The 19,926-nt window shown below is 35.9% G+C and overlaps 1 protein-coding gene across 1 annotated transcript in view; it reads left to right on the top strand.

Annotated features, from left to right (window-relative positions):
* The window catches only part of KCNH5 (potassium voltage-gated channel subfamily H member 5), a 351,733-nt gene that overhangs the window by 247,845 nt on the left and 83,962 nt on the right, over positions 1 to 19,926 (top strand). Inside the window, exon 10 of the mRNA XM_030811835.1 lies at positions 16,506 to 16,702. Coding sequence (XP_030667695.1) covers positions 16,506 to 16,702 — 197 coding nt within the window. The remainder of the gene's footprint in view (positions 1 to 16,505; positions 16,703 to 19,926) is intronic.

Below are 19,926 nucleotides of genomic sequence, written 5' to 3'. Positions count from 1 at the left end.
CTGTTAGAAGTCAAGTGCTTCACAGTTTAAATCCTTAAAAGGGTTTTTCCCAAGTTCCAGAAAATTGTTTTCTTTTGCACCCACACTTCTGTGTTTTAGATGCTGAGCTGTGAAACATGTAGATTTGTTCTATATATTATGATGATGAAATTACTTAATTCAGATATTTTTATAAAGGGCAAATCAGTTGTTTGCTTTTAAAAACATGCATACTTGTCTTGACTTAAACATTTTAAGCAGTGATTATAACATTGTTTATCTATGGTTCAAAATAGACACTTTTAGAGTTCCTCAGCCTGCAGGTTTTGGAATAAAATATGAGTTATAACAATCTTGGTAGTTTAGATTAAACTTCAAACCCTCTCGCCATCACCCTTCAAAACTAATTTATTCTATCCCCTTGGTATCTTTTAATCCTATTCTTAATATCCCTTACGGCAGTCAGTGCTCTTAAAATTTTGGTCCTAGGTGTGAAAGGAAAATATCTTGGGCCCCCAAGATCACTAAGGAAAATTCACGCTGGAAACTGCTTGGGGCAAATCTGCCTCCCATTCTATTCAAAGTTACTAAGATAGATGCATATCTGATTTGCCTCCTTTGGAAAGGCTAATCAGAAACTCAAAAGAATGCAACCATTTGTGTATCACCTATCTGTGACCTGAAAGCTCCCTCTCTGCTTCCAGTCTTCCTGCCTTTGCTTCAAGTTGTCCCGCCTTTCCAGACTGAACCAATGTACTTCTTACATATATTGATTGATGTCTCATATCTCCTGAAAATGTATAAAACCAAGCTGTGCCCCGACCACGTTGGGCACACGTCGTCAGGACTTCCTGAAGATGTGTCATGGGTGCATCCTCAACCTTGGCAAAATAAACTTTTTAAATTAACCGAGACCTGTCTCAGATTTTCCGGGTTCACATGGGCCATGACTACCATCTTAGTCATTAGACTTACCTGCTCATAAATCTATCATAGAATCATAGGGTTAGAGTTATTAAACTAAGGCAATCTCTATCTAAGTCTTTTAATTGTAACTTCAAACTCTCAAGAGAGCTATGCTTGTTTATGTGTGGTTTGGATGGAGGGGTTGAAATTGTTACGGGGTTGGGAAAAAGAGCATAAATGAGGACAGGAATAACATAATTAAATCAACTTAATACGAAAGAGAGTCTTATCACTTGAATTAAGATTCTATTTTAAGTAGAATCAGTTATTTAAAATCCACTGTAGGCCCAGCATGGTGGCTTATGCCTGTAATCCTAGCACTTTGGGAGGCCGAGGTGGGTGAATCACTTGAGGTCAGGAGTTAATAAATCTATCAGCAACTTCAACCTCCATTTCTATGTTTCGCTGCCACCACAATAATCTTCCTAAGATATAACTGTGTCTATCTCCTCATTAGTATTTCCAGTATCTTAAGGATAAAATGTAACTATGAGCATGGCCTATGGGGCCATTTGGGTCTGGCTTTTGCTCTCCTTTCTGGCCTGATTTGTGTCATTGTCTATCCCTACCCTATTCTCACCATTCTGAATTGCAGGAAGTTTCCTGAGTTTAACAAAGTTCCCTCTTCCTGGCAGGCTGATGCATATACTGCTCCTTTATTTAGAATACTTTTTCTCTCCTTTTTAGTGATTTGTCTCTTGCTTCCTTGTTCTATTTTATTTTTCCCTTATTGCCCTAGTCTGGGTTAGATGCCTCTATTCTGTGCTTCCACTTGGATGCCTATACAGGGTTCTTAGTACCTCCTATTTTTATCCTTCCCCTGTTTATCCTCCCACTGCACAGTGACCACTGGAAATTTCTTGTTCCTTTTTGTCTCTCTGTTGTCTGTGATAGGATCTCTTCAATAGGTTTTCCGTAAAGGCTATTGTGAGTGAGACAGATTAGCTAGTACAGCTGTTACTTGGTATCCACAAGGGATTGGTTTCAGGACACCCTCACAGAGACCCTACTCTGAGGATGCTCAAGTCCCTTACGTAAAATGGTATAGTATTTGCATACAACCTATGCACATCATCCTGTGTATTTAAAATCATCTCTAGATTACTTATAATTCCCAACACAACGTAAATGCTATGTACATAGTTGTTTTATTGGTTAGGGAATTAATGACAAGAAAAAATATCTGTACACATTTAGTACAGATGCAGCCATCCATTTTTTACCCCAAATATTTTCTATTTGTGGTTCATTGAATCCATTGATGAGAAACCCATGGGTATGGAGGGCCAACTCTGCTATACTTTGCCAACAAACTCTTTTCATAATTGTTTCAGTTCTGGGTACCCAGAAAAATACATTGTGTTCTGTTGACTCACTTGCCAATTTCCTCTATGCCCTCTGTTCTTCCTTTGTCTAGAGGTTTATAGTAAAATGCATTTCTCAAAAGCCTGTAACTTTAGTTTAGATCTGTTATAGGCAGAAGGAACATTTTCCTACTGTTAACTAGGCAATTTGAACAAAGATAATCGAGGGGGAAACTGTGTTAAGTATCTCAGACCACCCATGGCTCTCTGATAAGTTGCTCCTTTCTTGTTCTCCATCACGGATCCCCAGTACCAAGAAAGAATCTAACTTGTACCTGCTTGTTGACCATAATAAGAAGACTTTAAATTACATTCATTGAAGGAAATTTAGCTTTAATTCCTAAAGTGGCATTGCTTTTGTCATCAACTAGAATGAATGATTCAATAAATCTGAATTAATTTCATTAATACATAAGCATTTAAGAATTAAAAGGGATTTAAGGAAAGGAAAATCATATTTTTCATTAGTAAATGAGCTCCCACGCACTTAAGTAAAATGTGAAGCCAAGAGATACATTTTGACTTTAATATTCCTTATCAAACTTTTAAAGTATATTTTTGAAAAATACACTTGCGCCTCTTTGAAAGCCTGATTAAAATACCAATAATTATTAATGGAGTGCTCATTATTTTGTATACATTATTATACCAAGTCATTTAATAACCCTGTGAAGAAAGTAATTATTGTAGTCATCTTACAGAGGAAGAAACTGAAACTCTGTAATATCAGGTGGTTCTCCCTGGGTCACAGCTAATAAGTAATTGGTGGATACAGGATTTTAATCCAGACCTGTCTGACATTATGTGCATGCTCTTACCCATCAAATTACAAAAAAAAATGATGCTCTGGAAAACAGAAATTTTGAAATAGAATTTTGAAATTATAGTACAACTATTTGGTTTAATCTTAATGGAAAATAGAGTACCTATATTACCTTTACCAATTTATTTCTTTTTATTTTTTAAAAAAGATTTCTCTAATACCACTGCCAAGAATTAGGCACCATAACAGTATACATTACAAAGACCCTTCACTAAATATTACCTAAGGTACTAAGTATGAATTGGCTAAATCAGCTACTAAGTATCTATAAATACTGTCCTTCTCCAAGTGACTGGTTTACCATGAGGAAGGTGTTTAGGACTGAGGAGAACTGAGCCCAGAGTGTGAATGTCATGAGTTCTTAGAACACAAGATAGGGATGTTACATGTTCATCTGGGTTATGGAAGAGTTCAGAGTCTACTTAATTGGTTAATGTTAAAGTGGAAATGAAGCTTTCTTTCTGTGTGAGGTCTTTCCTAATTTCTTTAAATTAAAAACAATATTTTTCTTCTGTGCTTTGCTTATCCTGATCTGTATACACTTACTTCATTTTCTTCTATTTTGTAATTTTTTTGGTCTGTCTCTCTTACTCACAAAATTAAAGACTTCTTGAGAGCCAGATTTCTATTTCCTGAATCTGCCTATCCCCTCACAGCATAAAGCAAATGTTTCAACTTTTGAACAAAAAGTTCAAAAAACTTAAAAAAAATTTTAAGTAGTAGTATTTTATTTTATAAATAAATAATTTAGCATAAGGTAAAGGAAAAACAGAAGACAAGTGACAATAATACAAGAAAGAAAGAAAACCTGTGCTTTGAATCTCACTCCTTTATCCCTGTGATTGCTTTTTGTTTCCCTATACGCTTCTGTGATCATTGCCCATGCTCATATACATTTCTATCACAGCAACACAGCTTTATTGAGGTATAATTGATACACAAATATCTGCATATATTGAATGCATACAATGTGATGAGTTTGTGTATATGCAAACATTCTTAATACCACTACCATAATCAAGGTAATAGACACATCCTAAAACTCCCATAGCTTTCTTCTGTCCTTTTTTTCATGGTAAGAACACTTAATATGAGATCTACCCTCTTAAAAAAGTTTGAAGTTCACAGTACTGTGTTGTTAAGTGTAGGCTCTATGTGTACAGCAGGTATCTAAAACTTAATTCTCTAGCATAACTGAAACTGTATACCCATTGAACAAAAACTGTCCTTTCCCCCATCTTCCAAGCCCTGACAGCCACTATTATATTCTCTGCTTCTATGAATATAACTACTATAGACACTTCATATGAGTGGAATCATGAAATATTTGTACTTCTGCAACTGGCTTGTTTTGTTCGGCATAGTGCTCTCTAGGTTCACCTATATTATTGCAAATGACAGAATTTTCTCTCTTCAAAGGCTGAATAATATTCCATTGTATGCATACACCACGTTTTCTTCATCCATTCATCTGCTGATAAATACTGGGGTTGTTTCCATGTCTACCTATTTTGAATAAAGCTACAATAGGCATGAGAGTACAGATATCTCATTGAGATTTTGATTTCAATACTTTTGGATACATACTCAGAAGTCAGATTATTGCATCATAGGTTAGAGTTAGGGTTGAGTCAGGATGTCAGATTCATTAATTGAATGAGGTAGAAAAGACAGCCATTTTTTCTCACACTTCACAGTTGCAAAAGTTGTAAGACTTAATTATAATATGAACAATATTGTAGGCTTCAACTCTAAATGTTTTCTTAGAAAAAGAAAACAGGAGAGTTTCAAGATGTAATTGATTTCCAAATTAGTCTTTTGCATGGATTTGTTTTTCATAATATGCCATTCCCTTTCTTGATTTAGGCACATATTTGGATTTTTATATGCAATCAGGTTGTTCTTAACACTAATAGTGCCAAACTCAGGATAATCAGCATGTTTTTTTATCATTTCTTCTACCTCCTTAAAGGTAGCTTCTTACTGATGTCAGGATACCTTCTCTTTATCTGCTTAATAAGAGCTATTTGGCTCATTCTTTGTGTGTGTAAAAAAAAATCTACAAGCTAAATCAGTTGTTTTTTTTAATAGATAAGAATTATTATTTGCTTCTCTGAAAATGTCTTCAAGCTTGTATCTATGATAATTTTTAACATAATGACTTTGGACTTCAATCATTGAAGATTGGCAGACATCATTTCTAAATGTTTTAAAAGATTTTATTCTAATAAACCTATATAATTTCTTAATTTTAATACTCATTGTTTTGTTCTTTCTGTTCTTCCTTTTTAAAATATTATTTTATGACCATTGCAGTTTGTACATAGTTGAAGTCCATTTAAAATAATATAATTAAAAATCATATAGTCTTATTCATCTATAAATGAATATTTTTGGGCCTATGTAATTATAATGAAGTTTATGAGCCAATTGCAATGATAACTTATAGTGAAGGGCCAACTAATAAATTAAAGTGAATACAGTTCAAGTCCAGTATTTCTTTATTAATTTCTTGTCTGGTTGATCTATCCATTGTTGAAAGTGAGTTATTGAAGTCCTGTGCTATTATTGCATCTCTATGCATTTTTTCCATCAAGTCCATTAATATTTGCTTTATATGGTTTGATGCTCCAATGTTGGGTACATATATATTTGCAGTTGTTATATACTTGATAAATTGATGCCTTTATCATTAAATAATGAGCTTGTCTCTTGTGACAGTTTTTGACTTGAAATCTATTTTATCTGATGTAAATATAGCCACCCCTGCTCTCTTTTGGTGACTGTTTGCATGGAATATCTTCCATTCTTTAATTTTCAGCCCATGTGTATCCTTAAAGCTAAAATGGTTCTTATAGGTAGAATATAGCTGGATCTTGTTTTTTTTAATATCCATTCAGCCACCCTGTCTTTTGATTGGATAATTTAATCCATTTACATTTAAGGGTATTGATAGGTAAAGACTTATTCTTGCCCTTTTGTTCGTTGTTTCCTGGTTATTTTGTAGGTCCTTTTTTTTTTTCCTTCTTGTGACTTACTGTAAGTTACTTACTGTAGCTATGGTTATTTTTGACCATTTTGACTTTTAACCTTCATACTAGAGATTTGGACGATTTACATACTACTACTATAGTGATGGAATATTCTGCTTTTGATTGTGTATTTACTTCTACCAGTGAGTTTTATACTTCCATATATTTTCATTTTGGTAGTTATTATCCTTTCATTTCCAGGTGAAGAACTCCATTAAGCATTTCCTATATGATGGTCTAGTGGTGATGACATCATGATCAATGGGGAACAACTAAAGACTTTTCCACTAAGACCAGCACAAGGCAGAGATGCTTTCTCTTACCACTTCTATTCAGTATAGCACTGGAAGTACTAGCAAAGGCAATCAGACAAGAAAAATAAATAAAAGGCATTTAAAACAGAAAGAAAGAAGTAAAATTATCTCCGTTTGCAGATGACACGATTCTATATGTAGAAAAAGCCAAAGAGTCTACAAAAACCTTTTTAGAACTAATAAATAAATTTAGTAAAGTTGCAGGTTGCAAAATCAACATATAAAAATTAGTGACATTTCTATATGCAAATAACGACCTAGCTGAAAAAGAAATCAAGAAAAAAATCTCACTTACAATTGTTACAAAAATACATACGAATGAATTTAACCAAAAAGGTAAAATATCTGCACACAGAAAACTATAAAGCATTGATGAAAGAAATCAGCTGACTCTGGGTGTACCACCAATAAGTTAGCCCTGCTCCACAAGGAACAGTGAAAAAAAAAAAGAAGGAAAGAATTGAAGAAGACACAAATAAATGGAAATATGTCCCATGTTAATGGGTTATAAGAATTAATATTGTTAAAATGTACATGCTACCCAAAGCAATATACATAGTCAAAGCAATTGCTATCAAAATTCCAATGACATTTTTAAAGAAATAGAGAAAACAATCCTCAAATTTGTATGAAGCTGTAGCAAAAACCCAAATAGACAAAAAGCAATACTGAGAAAGAACAAAGTTGGAGGCATCACACTTCCTGATTTAAAATTATGTTACAAATGTCTAGTAATTATAACGGTATGGTACTGGCATAAAAAAGAAACATGGAGCAGTAGAACAGAACAGAGAGCCCAGAAATAAATCCAAACATGTATGGTCAACAAATTTTCAACAAGGGTGCCAAAGACCACAATGGGAAATTAATAGTTTTTTCAATATATGGTGCTGAGAAAACTGGATTTCCACATGCAAAAGGATGAAATTAGGACTTTGTTTTCCACCCATACAAAAAAAAAAATCAACTCAAAATGGATAAAACGCCTGTGAGACCTGAAACCATAAAACACGTTGATGAGAACATACAGGAAAAAACACCTTGACATTGGCCTTGGGAATGACTTTTTGGATATAACACCAAAAGCTTGAGCTATAAAAGCAAAAATAAATAAATAGGGTTACATCACACTAAAATGTTTCTGTACAGCAAGGGAAACAATCAACAAAATGACAAGGCAGCCTATAGACTGGAAAATATATTTGCAAACCACATATATGTAAGAACTCTTACAACTAAATAGCAGAAAATAAATAACCCTATTAAAAAGTGAGCAAGAGACCTGAGCAGAAATTTCTCCAAATAAAACATAAAAATAACCATCAGGTATATGAAAAGATGCTCAAATCACTAATCATCAGGGAAATGCAAATTAAAGTCATTATGAGATACCACCTCACCCCTGTTAGGAAGGCTATTATCAAAAAGACAAGATATAATAAATGTTGATGAAGGTGTGGAGAAAAGAGAATCCTGGCATACTATTGGTGGGAAATGTAGTTTGGTGCAGCCATTATGGAAAACAATATGGAGGTTTATTAAAAAATTAACAATAGCACTACTGTGTGACCCAGTATCCCTCTACTGGGTAAATACCCAAAGGTGATGAATTTATCACCTCCTAGAGATATCTGCACCCCCATGTTTGTTGCAGTATTATTCACAATAGGCAAGACATGGAAACCACCTAAGTATCCACTGATGGATGAATTGATAAAGAAAATGTAGTATGTATATGCAATGGAATATTATTCAACCTTAAAAAAGAAAGAGAGCCTGCCATTTGCCACAGCATGGATGAACCTTGAGGACATTATGCTGAGTGAAATAAGCCAGACACATAAATAATATATTGCACGATCTTACTTACGTGTAGAATCTTTTTAAAAAGTCAAATATACAAAGATGATAGAGAATAAAACAGTGGTGGGGAGGTGGAGTAGGGCGGGAGGAAATGAGTACATGTAGGTCAAAGGATAGGAAGTAGCACACCTGTGGGATGGAAATTTTTAGAGATCTAATGTATAGATGAAGACTATAGCAAATAATATTGTACTGGCATATCTCAGAGATTTTGTTGGTTTGGTACCAGACCACCATAATAGAGCCAATGTTGCAATAGAGTCACCAATTTTTTGGTTTCTCGGGGAATATAAAAGTTATGTTCACATTATGCTTAGTCTATTACGTGTGCAATAACATTATGTCTAGAAAAACAATGCATATACCTCAATTTAAAACTACTTAATTGTTAAAATATGATAATGATCATCTGAGCCTTCAGCAAGTTGTAATCTTTTTGCTGGTGCACAGTCCTGCCTTGATGTTGACAGATGCAGACTGATCAGATTGGTGATTGCTGAAGGGTGGAATAGAGGTGGCAATTTCTTAAACTAAGATGACAATGAAATTTGCTGCATCAATTGACTCTTCCTTTCATAAAATATTTCTCTATAGCATGTGATGCTGACTGATAGCATTTTAGTCACAGTAGAACTTCTTTCAAAATTGGAATCAGTCCTCTCAAACTCTTGCCACTGTCTGATCAACTGAGTTTAGGAACTATTATAAATACTTTGTTGGCATTTCAACAATATTCGTAACATCTTCACTAAGAGTAGATTCTGTCTCAAGAAACCACTTTCTTTGCTCATCCATAAGAAGCAACTTCTCACGCATTGGTTTTCTAGTGAGATTGCAGCAAGTCATCCACATTTTCAGGCTCCACTTCTAATTCTAGTTGTCTTGCTATTTCTACATCTGCCGTTACTTCCTCCACTGAAGTCCATAGCTCTCAAAGTCATCCATGAGGGTTGGAATCAACTTCTTCCAAACTCTTGTTAATATTAATATTTTGGCTTTCTCACATCTCACATGAATCACAAGTGTTCTGAATGGCATCTGGAATTCTGAATGTTCTCCAGAAGATATCCCATTTACTTTGTCGAGATCCTTTAGATGAATCAGTATCTATGACAGCTATAGCCTTACACAATGTATTTCTTGAATAATAAGACTTGAAAGTCAAAAGTACTCCTTGATCCATGGGCTGCAGAATGGATGTTGTGTTAGCAGGCATGAAAACATTCGTCTTGTAGATCTTCATTAGAGCTCTGGGGTGACCAGATGCATTGTCAATGAGCAGTCATATTTTCAAACGAATCTTTTTTTCTGAGCAGTTGGTCTCAACAGTAGGCTTAAAATATTCAGTAAAGCATGCTATAAACAGATGCACTGTCATCCAGGTTTTGTTCTTCCATTTATAGAGCAAAGGCAGAGTAGATTTAGCATAATTCTTAAGATTCTAGGACTTTGGGAATAATCAAGGAGTACTGGCTTCAACTTAAAGTCACCAGCTGCATTAGGCCCTAACAAGTTAGCCTATCCTTTAAAGTTTTGAAGCCAGTTTTGGACTTTTCTTTATCTCTGAAAGTTCCAGATGGCATCTTCTTTTAATAGAAGGCTGTTTCATCTGCATTAAAAATCTGTTGTCTAGTCTAGTCACCTTCATCAGTTATTTTAGCAGATCTTCTGGATAACTTGCTGCAGCTTCTACATCAGTACTTGCGTTTCAACTTGCATTTTTATGTTGTGGAGATGGCTCCTTTTCTTAAACTTTATAAGCTAATCTCTGCTAGCTTCAAACTTTTCTTCTGCATGTTCCTCCCCTCTCTTAGCCTTTACAGAATTGGAGATAGTTAGGGCTTTGCTGTGGATTTGGCTTTGGCGTAAGGGAATGTTGTGGCTGGTTTGATCTTCTATCCAGGCCACTAAAACTTTCTCCTTATCAGCAGTAAGTCTGTTTCATTTTCTTGTCATTCATGTGTTTGCTGGAGTAGCACTTGTGACTTCCTTCAAGAACTTTTACTGTGCATTCACAACTTGGCTAGCTGTTTGGTGCAAGAGGCCTAGCTTTTAGCCTATTTTAGCTTTTGACATGCCTTCCTCACTAAGCTTAATTATGTCTACCTTTTGACTTGAAGTGAGAGATTTGTGACTCTTCCTTTTGCTTGAACACTTGGAAGCCATTTTAAGGTTGCTGGTTGGCCTAATTTCGATATTATTGTGTCTCAGAAAACAGGGAGGCCCCAGGAGAGGAAGAGGGAGTTGGGGAATGACAGATCAGTGGAGTAGTTAAAACACACACAATATTTATTGATTAAGTTTGCCATCTTATATGGGTGTGGTTTGTAGTGGCCCCAAACAATTACAACAATAACATGAAAGATTAATGATCACAAATTTCCATAACAGATATAATAATAATGAAAAAATTAGAAATACTGTGAGAATTACCAAAATGAGACATAAAATGATCACATGCTGTTGGAAATATGACACTGATAGACTTGTTTGACACTGAGTTACCACAAACCTTCAATTTGTAAGAAACATAGTATCTGCCAAGCACAATAAGGTAAAGCACGATGAAATGAGGGTTATGCCTATATTGTAATACAAACTTTTGTTAAATAGGTAGATTTTAGCTGCTTTCATCTCACACACAATCAAAAATATGTGAGATGATAGACATGTTAATTTGAATCACTATAGTGAGTCACTATAGTGATTTTACTATCTTTATGTGTTCTATAATGTTACCTGTTAAATCTCAAATATACACAATAAAACTTACTAAAAAATGAAGTGAAGCCATGGATTAAGTTCATTGTATAGAAAAATCTTCAAATAGAGCCACTATCACATCCCTAAACTCACAGAAAACTACCTAAGTAAAATTCAGATGATATTTTGTTTGGGACCTGTTGGATATTAGTTAGCAGTTCTCACTGATGAATACCTGTGGTAATTTTTATTTATTTATTTATTTATTTTTCTGAGACTGAGTCTTGCTCTGTCACCCAGGCTGGAGAGCAGTGGCGTGATCTCAGGTCACTGCAACCTCTGCCTCCCGGGTTCAAGCCATTCTCCTGCCTCAGCCTCCTGAGTAGCTGGAATTACAGGCACCCGCCACTGTGCCTGGCTAATTTTTGTATTTTTAGTAGAAATGGGATTTCACCATGTTGGCCAGGCTGGTCTCGAACTCCTGACCTTGTGATCTGCCCACCTCGGCCTCTCAAAGTGCTGGGATTACAGGCATGAGCCAACGTGCCCTGCCTAACTGTGGTAATTTTTATGCATTTATTTTATTCATGTCATTAACTCACCAAATAATGTGTCTCACATTTGAAAAAATAAATCTGGCTGTAAAATCAGCCCCTTGGGGGACCATAATCCCTAAGCATACCATAGTCTGTATTACTCCTTTAATTATGTTGTAACTCTGTCTCTGTTTTGTCTTAAATGTTCCAGTTTCCTACTATATGAGTCTTTAACACTTATTTCTGTTTTATAATCCTTTTTCCTGTAGTTTAACAGTGAAATACTTCATAAGACTTGATGAAAAGAACTGAGAAAATATAAATAGACCAAACAACAACTTTCATGTTTAGCGCAAGCTTTCTACTAATTTTAGTACTTTGAGGGGAGGTTAGTTATCTCTAGCTCTAAAATGTTTACAGCAGAGACTACTTGTACCCAGCGGGAGCTGACCTAAAAGCCAGCATCAAATGTTCTGTAGTCAAGTAGATGAACCGGAGTTCCCCGCCCTGAAAGTGTGCAAAATCTTTCGTACAATAAAGAAAAGTGTTTCTTCGTTAGCTATTCCATGCATATTAGATGCATGCACGTTAGATATTCCATGCCTAACACCACATTTTCACAGCCTATGATTTCTGAGATGACTCACTGTAAATGTGCGTAATATGCTTGAAGAAAGACATTAACCAACTTTACTTTGGCTGGTAAATTAATTAATTTGTTTAAAAGATGACCATAGTCCCAGAAATGCGGTAGAAGTTGGTTGTGAATTGATTGCCTCATAGGTGACATAGAAAGCCAACAAAGTAAACACACTTTGAAGTCGTTGATTAGCTTAATATCCAGTTTACATATTGCATATCCCAATGAAAATTCTATGTAATGAAACAGTTAGTATTGCTTATTACGTAAAGTGAATTCTGATGTTGGGGGCAGAATTATCTACTTTTGTTAATTTTGCTATGCTTTCCTAAACTTTTTTGGAAGAGGAGCAGGAAATAAAGTTTATCATGAGTTCATATTCTAGTTTATTGCTATTCTTACTGTATCATAGACTTTCTATTTCCCCATGATTCCAAAAACATAATAATTTAATGTAATAATTTAAATTTAAAAATTTTAGGTAGAAATAGTGTAAGAATTTTTAATTTCATCTGTTAAGTTAAATAAAATATATAACAGATATTTGAATGCTTCTGTAATTAAAAATGGCCCATATTGGTAAGAAGAAATTACCTTTATATTTTGAGTACCTTTTGCCTTTTGACAATGCACTTAATAATCAATGAATATTTATTTATGATCTACAAGTCTATGTATATATTTTATGAATTCAGTTTTATTAAGAAGTATAATGAAAGACATCGGTGAAAATGGTTTGCTGTTTTTTAATATAGAAAAATTTGGAAAACATAAGTAGGAAGAAAAAGACCCATAAACACACCACTTATATCCATTTGTTATTATTATTTAAATGCATTTTCCTTTAGTCTTGTATCCCTTTAGACTTTTAGCTCAATTTATATCAATTGATAAATTTATATAACATAGTATATTATATGATATGGTTTGGCTGTCTCTCCACCCAAATCTCACCTTGAATTGTAATAATCCCTACATGTCAAGGGCAGAGCCAGGTGGAAATAATTGAATAATGGGGTGGTTTCCCCCATACTGTTCTCATAATAGTGTATAAATCTCATGAGATCTGATGGCTTTATAAGTGGGAGTTCACCTTTACAAGCGCTCTTGCCTGCCACCATGTAAGACGTGACTTTGCTCCTCATTTGCCTTTGGCCATGATTGTGAGGCCTCCCCAGCCATGTAGAACTGTGAGTTAATTAAACCTCTTTTCTTTATAAATTACCCAGTCTTGGGTATGTCTTCATTCTTTATTAGCAGTGTGAGAACAGACTAATAAATTATACATAATAACATATAATTATAAAATACATTATACTTTGGTTCTATCAAGATAATTTTCTTAAGAAAAGAAGATAAAGTAGATTTCTTAATTGACAATTCTTTTAGTCTTGGCACCTCAGTTTCATTTTTATGTATTTTGTTATAGCTGTAACCGTATGCATATTATTCTTTATATATTTATTTCTTAATTAACATAAGTTAGGAACTTTTTGCATATTATCTCAAAAGCTGTTTTAATTCTTTGGCCATTGATATTTTACACATATTTTTACAATTGCCATAGCTATTGGACATATAGGGTTTTAAAAAAAATCTAGGATTATCATTAATAACACTATAGTGAATATTACATGCAGTAGTTCTAATCTTTTGATTCTCAGAAGTGAAAATACTAAGTCAAAAGCATTTATTATTCTTAAGTGTACCATATATGAAAACCAAATAGCTGAAAAGTAATGAGCACTCATAAATGGGTAAGGGGTTATAATTGACAATTTGAGAAAATGATACAGAAATGAATCATAGAGAAATGTAACCTGTTTTCTATCTCTTGAAGGAAAAATCCAGTATGGAAAGAATAAAAAGGAAAAGAAATAAGAGGTAGATCAAAGCAGCCCTTTAAAAGCTTGGCTTTTTTTTGGTACCATCAAGAACTGTGGTAATATAACAGTTGTTGATCTCTTCTGTTTACAAAGTATTACACAAATTATAAGACAAAATAAAAACCATACATTGTTCCATAATGCAGAGAGGACCTACCATTTTGATGCATTTACTTCTGTGCTTTGTGTGCATGTATGTGTGTATGTTTGGGGGTGGGGAGATGGGGTACATAAAATGAGATTATGCTGTATGTATTGTTTGATATCCTGCTTTTACTATTTTATATAACCTTATATAACCTCCATGTCACTTTGTAAAATTTATGATACCTTGTGGCTGCATAATATTTCATTTGTTGACATTTATTTCTAATTTTTGGCAATTATAAATTTCACTTCAGTGAGCATTTTTATAAATAAATTTGACACTTCTTGTTATGCAATTAGAATAAATGCCTATAATTGGGATTACTAGTTTGAAGAGAATACCTTGTACAGATTTCTGAAATTCATCTGTATAAAACAAGGTAGAGTTTCTATAGCTAAAGTATTCCTTTGGTTATTTTTATTTCTTTACTTTTTTTTTGAGACGGAGTCTCGCTCTGTCGCCCAGGCTGGAGTGCAGTGGTGCGATCTCAGCTCACTGCAAGCTCCGCCTCCCGGGTTCACACCATTCTCCTGCCTCAGCCTCCCAAGTAGCTGGGACTACAGGCACCCGCCACCATGCCTGGCTAATTTTTTTGTATTTTTAGTAGAGATGGGGTTTCACCGTGTTAGCCAGGATGGTCTCGATCTTCTGACATCGTGATCCACCTGCCTCGGCCTCCCTTTGGTTATTATGTTGCTGTATAACCCTAGAGACTTTCTTTGGCTACCAGGTCTCTAATCTCCCTTCCTTGGCCAAATAAATGGCTATTAGATGGTTAATTTGCTCATCAGTGTCATGAACTAAAAGGAATTTTTGGAGGGTCCAGAAACAAATGGATTGCTTAAGATTAATGAAATATTCATGATAGTTGTTTTATGCTGATCACGTGATCATGTGGTGGTTTTAATTACCTCTTCACTCATGTGCATGTTTTCTCTTTGTACCCTGAAGTGCCTCTTAAGCTTGAAATCAAGCCCCATGTTTCTCTCAGAGCTTCCCAACTACCTAAGTGAGCAAAGAATGTGTAATCTCACTCACTCAACCTCTCTGTTTCTGTCTTGTCACTGTCTTTGTCTCTCTCTCATTTCTGTGGTTACATATTTTCTTTTCTCTCTGGTTGGCTGGCTGGCCTGAAGGGTGATACAAGGTCTTTCTTCTTTTTTTTTCCTGTTAGTTCTTATTTTAATCTGCATGATGACAGCAGATAGTTGCTCACCTCTGTGGTTTGAGTGCAGAAAGAATAAATCATTAACAGAGCGCCTCTAGGAAGATGTTTCCCTCCTGGATATATTCCCCCTGTCTTTTTCACTTTAAAACTTTCCCTTTCACGCAGAAGTTGAACAAAGAATGCAGTTGACTACACTTCAGAAACCAGGGGCTTTTATGGAACTGCCTCGACAGAACGGCCTTTTGGGACCTTTAACCTTAGACTCTTTCTCGTTCTTTTTATTTGGGCAACTAAGTACTTGATTTCAAATGATAAATGGTTGAGTTCAGGCCACCAGTGGGTAGTGCTCTGAAGTGAATAGGTGATTTTTGTGCGATTTCTAGAGTTTTTAAAAGACGTCTACATTTGATGATAGTATAGCCCTTTTTATAGAACTGTTCATGGGATAATACATTTGAGTCTCCATGTTTTACTCAACCTGGGTCCTTCAGCTTTGTAACTGTGGCTGGGGAGCTCTTGGGCTGGACTCTGAGAACCTGTGTAAGTTTGGCTAGGTAGAGAGGGAAGGGCATTCTTGGGGAACTAAGTCGTGACAAGTTTTAATTGGCTTGGGACACAATACATAGTTACTGAATAATGTGTATTTAATATATGTTGGATCAGCCCTAGATTTATAAAGGCTGTTACAGCAGATCCTTCTGTATTGCATTTTATTATCTTTACCAGAAGGACCGGAGGCAAGGATGAAACTCAGAAGTCACCTTTGCTCCTTCTAGTCAAAATAGGAAAAGTCAAGGTGGCAGAAGATAATGAAATTATTTGTTAAAATGAGGTGTTTGGCTTCTCTGTGGGATCCATTTATTCATGCCACTCCAGATTTTCATCAATAACTGAATTCAGGGTGATGTGACTTTACATATTATACGAAAGCATTGTATATTGTTATGTGTTCATATATGCGGTTATATCCTCAGCTCTAAATTATGCTAGAAGGTCAATCCTGTATATGAAACTGAATAACAAGAGTGATTACAATAAGAACAGTGTTAGATACTTGAATATGTATCTTATACTGTTTTCTAGGGAAGGGTGATGTATTTGGAGACATCTTCTGGAAGGAAACCACCCTTGCCCATGCATGTGCGAACGTCCGGGCACTGACGTACTGTGACCTACACATCATCAAGCGGGAAGCCTTGCTTAAAGTCCTGGACTTTTATACAGCTTTTGCAAACTCCTTCTCAAGGAATCTCACTCTTACTTGCAATCTGAGGAAACGGGTATGTTGTCTGGGTCTGCTTTTTCTTATTAGTGTCCAGAGTATTAATTAATTCAGTGCTATTAGCTGAAGAGTAGAAAAGGTACTTTGTTTTGCAGCACTACATTTCCGTCAATGTAAAGTGGCATAATTTTCCTTCCCTTTATGTATATTTTGTTTACTTTTTAAGGGAGAAAAACACCCTATTTCTATGAGTAAAGATTTGAATCTTTACCATTTAAGATACAAAATGAAAAACAGACTTGGAAAGAAACAAGCTGTGAACTCTGCTATGATGTAGTTAGTTCTTGGAGTTTATAATACTGTCATAAAATCAATTCCAGTGTCTTTTACCTTATTATATGGATTTTTTTAAAGCTGGTAAAGTTAATCAAGCTGGGTGCCTGTTTTACATTCTCAGCTCTCTATTTAGGCACTTCTCATTTCACAATCAATTCACCGAGTTTACTCTTTCAAAGAACGCTATCTCAAAAATTAATTAGCCACATTGACATATCCTACAAATATGGATAAGAATCCTTTATTTTACACTGCTGCTGCACATTTAACCTTCATTGCCACTTTTTAACTGATGAGTGTGACACCAATTTAATTTGCACGAAGAAATCTCCTAGTTCTGGTTTCTAGGTCATTGGGCATTGGGTAGGGCTTTTTTATTGCCAAGAATGAAATACATGTTTGGATAACTGCACTTAAGTGATTTTATCTAAAATGATCGCCTGTCTGTGGTGAAGAATTTCGAAATAACAGTCATTCCTTTCCATAACCTGCTTAAATGAAACCTTCTCTGTAGTTAACAGGGAGGGAAGAAATCAAGCAAAGAGATAAATTAATGTCTATACTGCAGCAATGTAGAAATGAACATAATTAAGTCAATGTAATTCCTGCTTAGGGTTCCAAGAAAGGATGAGACTAGCAGGAGTAGTGTTTGTACTGGCTGTATCACATTTATTTGATCTATATTTGAACATCATTTTCAGTTCATACTTTTGTTACCAAATAGATGGAGCATCCAGAACCTGTGAGACAGAATGAATAGCTGTAGAGAACACGCAGACTTAAGTACAGAGTACCTATGCTCAATCGACCTATAGTTAAATGTGAGTATTATGTCAAACACAAATAGTTGAAAGTGAAGGCAGTGATGAATGTGGAAGAGGGATACTAAATATTAACTAAATGTGGAAGTTTCTCACTTATGTGTTAGGGAGCTCAGAGTCCCTTTCAGTATTAAGCAGGAATGTCTCCTTTGGTCTATGCCCTGCCTTCTGCAGTGACAAATTTCCCTTCAACAAGGCAACCTGTTTGGTAGTTGACTCTTGTAGTATGGTTGGCCCCTGAATAACACAGGTTTGAACCACGAGGGTCCACTTACACGCCAATTTTTTTCTACCAAATGCGGATGAAAAATACAGTATTTGTATTATTTGAAACGTGTGTATACCAAGAGCCGACTTTTCCTGTATGTGGTGCCACAGGGCGGAGAGCAGGACTTCAGTATGTGAGGATTTGGGTGTGTGAGGGGATTCTGGAACCAGTCCCCCTCATATACCAAGGGAAGACTTTATTTTTAAGTTCCCTTCAATCTAAAATTTGCATTTTAAAATCTTCCCCCATACTGCAAGATTACTGAAACTCCTATCCAACATCTGTACATTCCTCAGGACTTGATGTTTATCCTGTGAAAGAAAATGGGCGGTTATTTTTCCTTGAAATCACATGAGAAAACTCTGGCCCAGAGGGATTAATATCAAACAACCAACTGATACCTTTGCAATGCAAGGTGCCAAGGAGGGATAATTAAAACAGATCACCAGTAGAAAACCTCTGTCACCTCTTTTTCTCTTACACACACACACACACACACACACACACATTCATTGGTTGTGACAGCTGAGCGCACACCGGTGTGGCTACTTTTGATAGGAAGAGAAGCTAGAGACAGAAAACTGCTGTTGGTTTTTCTAACGGGACCCAGAAACACTGTGCCTGTCTCCATGGGTGCCAGTTTGCTGAGTAACATCAAGCGGCTTTCTTCCCTCACAACCTGTTTCCTGTTATAACTGGTGTCAGTTTTTATAATTCTAGCCTCTCTGCTCTTGATGCATTGTCTCAGTAACTTGGCAAATAGTGGGAAAAGCATGTCATTCAGTGTCACTTTATTTTCAGAGAAACAATATTCTCATGAAAAAGATAAGTGGTGAGAAAATATTATCATAGCCATTGATTAAGGGTGTGTTCCTGCTAAGTAAGGGAGCAGATTTTGAATCTAAGTTGTCAGCCATGGTATGGTACAGTTCTGGCCACACATGTGTATCCAGTGGCTCAGTGGAGAGGTTTGAATAGTGTGTGGCTTTCCATGGCTGCCATAAGGAGGAAAGTGAGCCTTCTTTAGCTGCTTGCCTTCATCTCCATTAAGGAAAAATAAGATGCTTACTGTGCAAATATAGCTCCTCCTACACATCCTTAAGCCCCTCTATGTAAAAATTCTAGAGCTATAACTAGGAATTCCATCAAACAACTACAGCATTGGGCTGGCAAACGTTTTCTGTCAAGGACCAGATAGTAAATAATTTTGGATTTGTGGGCCAATCTCAACTACTCTACTTTTCCACTGTAGTATGAAAGCAGCTGTCTTAGTCAGCTTGGGCCGCCATAACAAAATATGATAGATTGGCTGTCTTAAGGAGCAGGAATTTATTTCTCACAGTTCTGGAGGCTGGGAAGTGTAGATCAAATTACTGGCCAGTTTGGTTCCTTGGTGAGGGTTCTCTTCCTGGCTTGCAAATATCCAGCTTCTCACTGTGTTTCCATATAAGAGAGAGAAGAAAGGGAGGTAGAGAGACAGGAGGGGGGAAGGAAGCAAGCTCATTGGTGTCTTATAAGGGCACCAAGTCACTCATGAGGGCCCCAACTGTTTTTTTTTTTTTTTTTTTTTTTTTGAGATGGAACCTCGCTCTGTCACCCAGGCTGGAGTACAGTGGTGCAATCTCGACTCACTGCAACCTCTGCCTCCCAGGTTCAAGCGATTCTCCTGCCTCAGCCTCCTGAGTAGCTGGAATTACAGTCACATGCCACCAAGCCAAGCTAATTTTTGTGTTTTCAGTAGAGACGGGGTTTTACCATGTTGGTCAGGCTGGTCTCGAACTCCTGACCTTGTGATCTGCCCGCCTCAGCCTCCCAAAATGCTGGGATTACAGGTGTGAGCCACCACACTGGCCCCAA

This window comes from Nomascus leucogenys, chromosome 1a (genome assembly GCF_006542625.1).
Source record: "Nomascus leucogenys isolate Asia chromosome 1a, Asia_NLE_v1, whole genome shotgun sequence".
Lineage (NCBI taxonomy): Eukaryota > Metazoa > Chordata > Mammalia > Primates > Hylobatidae > Nomascus > Nomascus leucogenys.
This window is presented reverse-complemented; position numbering and strand designations above follow the sequence as displayed.